The sequence below is a fragment of the Diadema setosum genome, chromosome 14 (genome assembly GCF_964275005.1).
Source record: "Diadema setosum chromosome 14, eeDiaSeto1, whole genome shotgun sequence".
Classification (NCBI taxonomy): Eukaryota; Metazoa; Echinodermata; class Echinoidea; order Diadematoida; family Diadematidae; genus Diadema; species Diadema setosum.
Genome location: NC_092698.1, coordinates 32504807 through 32512121, shown reverse-complemented (window position 1 = coordinate 32512121; position 7315 = coordinate 32504807). Strand labels below are relative to the sequence as shown.

General features: G+C 37.5%; 1 protein-coding gene across 1 annotated transcript; it reads right to left on the bottom strand.

Moving 5' to 3' along the window:
* Positions 1 to 244: 244 nt before the first annotated feature.
* LOC140238080 (cathepsin L-like peptidase) lies at positions 245 to 7091 on the bottom strand. Its single transcript, XM_072318005.1, has 7 exons — positions 7054 to 7091; positions 6507 to 6792; positions 4686 to 4835; positions 3035 to 3259; positions 2576 to 2741; positions 1458 to 1566; positions 245 to 1036 (listed from the first exon to the last, which is right to left on the bottom strand). Exons 2-7 carry the CDS (start codon positions 6759 to 6761, stop codon positions 937 to 939), a joined length of 1005 nt encoding a protein of 334 aa, XP_072174106.1. The 5' UTR covers positions 6762 to 6792; positions 7054 to 7091; the 3' UTR covers positions 245 to 936.
* Between the last annotated feature and the right edge of the window lie 224 nt (positions 7092 to 7315).

Sequence of the window (7315 nt, the reverse complement as noted above, 5' to 3'; positions counted from 1 at the left end):
AGGTTTCTGGAAATTCAAGAAGTTACCGTATACCATGTATACGTTACGACCGTGATAATTTCACTTATAATGTGGGACCTACTTATTACGATGTCAAGTTTTCAGTAGATCATTCATTCAAACCAACATTGTCTTCAAATGAAAATCAAATGAAGAGGGAGACGAATAAAGGTGGAATTTAATCGTTTATTCAATCAATAAGTGACATTTCTTTTCACAAATAACCTGTAAGGAAGTTGTTGCTTGAATACAGAACATTTGGTATGTCATGTCTTATGACACTTACTCACCATGAAAACGGGTTATTGGAGGTAGGTAATGAGAAGAAAAATTACCGTTAGTTTTGACACCTCATAATTTAAATACTTTAAGAAAAATGCTCTAAAATAGTTTTGGATCCTAAAGATTTCTTATTGTTACGTTGCAAAGATATTGCAACGAAGTCAAGATTACATAGATGAATATTGCTTCTTTTTTTTTTTTGCTTTTATTTTCATTTCACAAGCTTAGGAACGAAATGTGCATAGATTTTTTTTTTTCTTTTCAACACTCAAACCTCTTGTCAACTCATATAGCGTGAAACAGAACATAATTAGAAAACACTGGGAAAAATATGCTACGTTCCCTTGATCAAGTTATTGGTACAGTCTCACTCATATTCAGTATTCCAGCAAAACTGTCCAGTATTTCGACAGTAGCAGACGACATTGGTAACACAGAATTACATTGCACTGTCAAGATTTAGTACAAAATATACACAAGGAAGAAAAGATGTTTATGAACAACAATTTTTAACACTTAATAGTACTGGTCGTTTTCAGTATTGATGTAAACGGAATGAGAGACTATCGCATCGATAATGTATCAGGGGCACCTACAGGATACATTAAACCGAGAGGTTCAGGCGGAGCCTGGGCGGGACTCGAAGATCGAGAATTACACCAGGGGATAGCTGGACATAGTAGCAATACCGCACTGGTTGTTCTTGTTCCTTGACATCCAGATGTAACCCTTCATTCCCCAGCTTGTGCCCCAGCTGATTGAGGACAAAAAGATGAGAAAACAAAGACACAACATAAGCTCACCATGACAACAATTAATTGTCACAAATACATTATCGATTTATGCACTAACTAATTTGCAAAAAGCGATAAAAAGTTAGGGTTAATAGATATTCAGGTTCAGGATCAGGTTCAATGACATTTATATTAACCAAATATAAATCACATCTCTATCATATCCTGTTCCAAATATGGAATACAAAATGCGTAGAAAGATGATACCTGAATATATGAAAACAGTATGATCTTATACTATTTTGGTGCTAATTCAAATTGTAAATAAAGTGGAAATAGTAAAGCGGCGGTGATATTACTACGTGTAGTTAGTTGTGACTCTCTTTACTAAGTACTGTTGTCAAATAAAATTGGCATTCTGCGACGTCTTTTGGAACCCACCTGTTCTTCACGATGTAGTAATCCGCTCCATCGGACGTGGAATCATAACCAACGGCCAAGACGCCGTGGTCCAGTTGGGAAGAACTGCAGGCGGGCTCATTGTATACACCTGGGAAAAAGAAAATGACGTTGAAACTTAATGTCAAAGGCTGATCGCACGATATTCATACAACTACTATCAGAGATATCAAAGTGTTGTTGTCGTTGGTCTTGTCTCTTGTTTCGTTTCGCTCACTTACTGGTGAGGAAAGGAAGGCATAATTACAAAGAACAAACAACACATTTAATTAGGAGGAAGTGAGATTCTTGTTAACGGAAGTGCTGATGAAGCTGATAAAGGTCATGAAGATGTGAATAGAGATAAAGATATAAATTAACCTATCATAGAAACAGACTCAGAAAATTCCTTATTTTGACTACTTTAAAGATGTGAATACTCTACAAGCATGAGAGTAAATTGGGTCTCTACAAGTGTTGCAATAACCTTCAATACACCATTGTTATCATTATGATTATTATTATTTTTATTAGTAGTATTATTATTATTATCATTATCATTATTATTATTATTATAATTTTACCAGGAGAATGGATGTTATGTAATAGAAATGTTTATACGACAGAATGCGATGATATGCTTTTCCTGTATCAAACGGTTTTAATTTGCCTTTGTTCATTATTAAGAGACGGAATGGACCTTTTACAAGTTTCAACTCCTTGTTCTTTACTTTCGTTGTCATTTCTATTAGTTCTGAAAGAAATTTAGATGCCCTAGTAATGTTGTTAGTATTGCATGTGCATTACAGGTAAGAGTTAGCTCTAATGTACAGTTCTTTTTTTTTTCTTTGTTACACATTAATGCGGTGAACAGTATTTTTTGTTTTTGTTTCCTGTGTACTGTTTTGTCATCATAGAAGGAGATCGGTGACAGCAGAAAAAAAGCAACAAACTTTCAGACACTTTTTCAATCTGAGTCACAACTTCTTTTCCTTATCCTCCTCTTCAGAATGAAAGACATCTTTACTCATTTCATTGCTTTTTGTTTTTCTAGGTATTTCCCTTCGCGTACATTTAAAGTAGCTCGTTTTGACCACTTTTCGAATCATCGAGAATCTTACCGGATTCGTAGAACTGGAAGGAGGTGTGGCTTGCGTCGATAGCCACGGAGATTGGGCCTTGGCTGGCGATGGCCTGCGTGAGGGCCTCCTCGTCCCCAGACGGGATGTCTTTGTAACCTGTGCACGTGGCGCCCACCGACGATGCCTTGAACCGGCAACTCTCATCCTGTGGGCGTGACGTCACAAAAGAAAATCCATTCATTCATCTTATCTTTTATTCTATTATACACATGCAACATGAGAAATTATATTCTAATACAGTTGTATGCATATACTTTGCGTAGAATGATGAAAATCATTACCTCCTTCACAATGAGAACAAATTTACGATTAAACATGTCCTCAGGCTAATGTATTTTATATGCTTTCATTTAATTTCAGTGATGCCTTGTCAATTTTGGAAAACGTCAGTTATTTCTTTTTTTCTTTTTTTTTCTTTTTTTTTTTTGATTTACTTACCACGCCAACATACGGATAGCTCTCCTCAGTATCGATACCGTTGTTATCCATAATGTACTGGAAGGCCTGGTCCATCAAACCACCCTCGCAGCCATTGTTGCCCTCGGGTCCAGAGCAGTCCACCAGGTTCTGCTCACTAAGACTGACTAGCTTACCGGTCTTCTTGAAGTGCTGTCCCTCCAAGGAGCCGGTGGCGCTGAAGGCCCAGCAGGATCCACATTGTTCCTGCATAGAATAACGCCGAGGTTATACTGCATTTAGCCATCTACGGCCGGAATCTTGTACAAACACAATCAAAGTTCTTTGCAGTTTATGGGCAAAGAGAGTCACCAATAATAACGTGCGCTTGTTCCAAGCAGGATCCACATTGCAGCTGACATAGAAATTTGTGGAGAAAAAAAAAAGTTTTAAGAATGAGGCATGCTCTTACCATAAATAAAAATAGCGTCACTGTCATTCCATGGAAAGTACCCTCTTTGGAATACGTCATTGCACTTGTTCCTTTCCAAAAATGGATACTTACGTAATCATCATAATCATAATAATCATGTTTTTGCGAGGTTGAAATTAGATATATATATTTCCCTGTGTAATGATTGCTTCCTTGTTGTCATAAGTATGTTCGAATGCACACATCCCCGCATGTGTGATTGTGTGTGTATGCATGTGTGCGTGTGTGTGTATGTGTGTACGTGCCGGTGTTTGCTGATGTGTTTGATATGTTAAAACAATTATACCTGTATTTATAAAGGGAAAATATTGGTAACTTTGAAAATTAAGATATAAAAAAGACTTTTATACATTTGGGCACGGAAGTTTTAGAAAAACCATATAGAAGCACACAACCGATCTTGAGATGAGTCATACTTGAATGCAATTATAAATCGAGGAAGAAGTGATATCAAGATCTCTAAACAGTACATGAACAAATCAAGGAAGGAAACAGATTGACAAACTAATAAATACAATGGTGTTTAAGTTACTATTCTCGATTACCAGCTGGGTGTATTTCTGAATAGATTTTGCGGTAAAAGGTAAAAATTAAAGGACAATTCCAGCTTCATATACATGTGGACTGAATTAATGCAGTATACTATTAGTAGAACGCATCAGTGACAGTTTGGGGGAAAACAGATAATCCGTTCCAAAGTTATGAATTTTTAAAGTATCTGCGCAGTCACTTCTGGATGAGAAGAGTACAACAGTGTATGATGTCTAATGCGTAGAACGATATAAGGAAAATATAAAGAGAAATTTAAAAAAAAGTTCTCATTTCTTCGACTTGTCACTAACATAATTATGTTAAGGGTGATATTATTTCCCCTGCCTTCTGACAGAGGTAAGTCAAGTGTTCTTTTATTATGCGAGAAAAGTGAAAATATTTTGAATTTTGTTTATATTTTCTTTATATCGTTCTACACTCATTGTGACATCACAAGCTGTAGTTGTCTTCTCATCCAGCAGTGGCTTAGCAAAAAAACTTCAAAAATTTATAAATTTTGAACGAATCGTCCGATTTTCCTCAAACTCTCATTGATGTGTTCTTCTAATATTGCTGCATTCACTCAATCCCCGTGTCTATGAGGGTGGACTCGTCCTTTAAGCCTGAAGATCAAATCTACTCCAGAGCATTGCCGATCTAGACACATACCTGATTCTTGACGCCTGTGACGTAACCCTCCTTGCGCCAGTCCACTGATTTGGGCAAGACGAGGTTTGCTGGGGCAAGAAATGTTGATCCGCGTTCACTTTTGTCTGTCAGCTTCAGGCCATTGAAGAAGGCGACGAACTCGTCATGTGTCTGTCCGTGTAAAGTGATAAGAAAGAACTTTGATCACTGTTTTAGTCACCACATATTCATTTATCAATCTATTTACTTTATTATCATTTTACGCAAAAAAAAATATATCTTCACATGCTGTAGTAAATGGTGCAGATTTGTCAACAAGGATAAGTTTTGGTGGCTACGAAAATGGCTAAATATACCTAAAGTGTATTGATGTAACAAGTAGAGGGATGAAGAGACATCTGGGGGGCATTTCATGAAGGAACTTGTCGGACAAAATGTCCGACAAGTCAATTATATCCGACAAGTTCAGAGAAATCAGCCAATCAGACTAAAGAATTTCTCAAAACTTGTCGGATATAATTGACTTGTCAGATATTTTATCCGACAAGTTCCTTCATGAAATGCCCCCCTGCTGGGCGTTTCATGAAGGAACTTGTCGGATAAAATGTCCGACAAGTCAATTTTATCCGACAAGTTCAGAGAAATCAGCCAATCAGACAAAAGAATTTCTCAAAACTTGTCGGATATAATTGACTTGTCGGACATTTCATCCGACAAGTTCCTTCATGAAACGCCCCCCAGGTGATACTGCTCACTGTCATGATAGTTGACGGATGGAAACTCATAGTCCGCTGATGGACGCCTCGTAAAAGAATAATTGGTATGTTTTTATGATGATGATGTCGAATAAAATATTTTCCTCGTAGGAACAGTTCTAGCACGATTTCGTCCTCGATAAAGCAGCATCATGATGCATACCAACTACCTGTATGGTCCTCGTGTTATACTTCGACATCGACAAAGAAAGAATTAGCATCGACAAAGAAAGTATCTCCACCACGAATCATGTGACACGTCGAAGAGATCAGAAAATATCGGAGATTTGCAAGGAAACTGTGTCTGTACTTCCTGCACCGATCATGCCGATAAAGCAATACTTATGAAGCTATAGGGCCAGAATATGCATACACTATTTCAATTTTAATTTCATTTTTTCTTTTTATTAAATTTCATTTTTTCGACAAGAACTACGAAAAAGAACTACGAGAACAAGAACTACGAGGCTCAAACTGAGCTGAATGAGGCAGTGCTGTCTAGTGATACCATTTATCTCAGCTTTTTAAACTATCACAGTTTACGTCGAATGAACAGGTATAATAAACTATAGGGGAGGTAAACATCTAGCTTATTGCTACTTTTTAGCAAAAGTATTATCAGACAACACATTTGTGAAATCCATAATGGTGACGCCTTTAAAGGGATGGTATAGTTTCGGTTGAGATGGGGCTTTAACACTTTTTGTGTAAGCTAATGAAAAATCGCATATGAAACAATAGAGCATGTAATTCTAAGAGGGATTCAAAGTTTATTTGATGAAAATTGGTTCTGAAATGGCTGAGATATCCAAAACAAAGGGATCCTAATAAAATGTGGGACCCACCCTTTATTAGGATGGCTTTGTTTTACTTTGTTTTTGGATATCTCGACCATTTCAAACCCTATTTTCATCAAATAAACTTTGAATTCCTCTTAGAGTCACATGCTCCTTGACATTCCATTGAGTGGTTTCTAGGTACATGTATCAAAAAAAAAAACAAGTTAAAATCTGAATCCTCACCTCAACCATCTATAAGCCCTTTAAGCTACGTACGTCACAATTTCCGATCGTTATGAATGGCATACCATATCTCCGAACTCGTTCATTCCAAGGCGATACGTGTGAAGGCCTCTCTGATGCTCGAGATTGTGTTTGACGATCATCTCGAGGTTCCGTTGCCATGTCAACCGCTTCACTGCCTCCTCTTCAACACTGGCGTATTTCTTACCGTGGAGGGCCTTCCACTGGTCGAACTCGATGTCGAAGTCCTGAGTGAAGAGGCTGACGGCCATGCTGCCAAACACGCACATGGCCAGAACGATGACCTGTAGTGACTTCATCTTGACACGTTGGTATGGTTGAGGACTAGATCTGTATAGTTTAGGAATCAAGAAGGTGTTATGGTTACATTATGACCAGAACAGGTTGTTAGACGCACATACTAGAGAAAACCAAAGGCGCTGTTGGTCAGCAAATACCTATAGAAATGCCGATTATTGATACTGTCATTACTACATGACAGAAAAATATAATAATATAAATACCTTTCCTACTCTCTCTAGACCAGTTCTTTTGACTAAAGAACAAACAAAGAAATATACGAACGAACATCCTAAAAAAAAAATCACTCACATGATACAGGACCCAGATGTAGGAAAGCCACGACATTCAAGACTGATTGAGGGACTCCAGGAGAGGCCAATTTATAAGCTCACGTCGCAATCTTATCTTCGCTCCTCGTGATCACGAGGGTTCGTGTTTATTATGTGACGTCACATCAACGTCAACTTACATAGAACTATACAAAATTGATAAGTAGTGTATCTACAGTCCTCAAGCAGCATAGGGGAAAATTATATGAAAGGAAAAAATAGGCATAGTTAGAAGGAGAAGA

Excerpts from the sequence above, each read along its gene's own strand:
- LOC140238080 (XM_072318005.1), bottom strand. The coding sequence starts at position 6,761 with ATGAAGTCACTACAGGTCATCGTTCTGGCCATGTGCGTGTTTGGCAGC. Across the intron at positions 2,742-3,034 it reads GCTATCCGTATGTTGGCGTG|GATGAGAGTTGCCGGTTCAA; the intron begins GTAAGTAAATCA and ends TCACGCCCACAG. Across the intron at positions 1,567-2,575 it reads CTTCCAGTTCTACGAATCCG|GTGTATACAATGAGCCCGCC; the intron begins GTAAGATTCTCG and ends TCTTTTTCCCAG.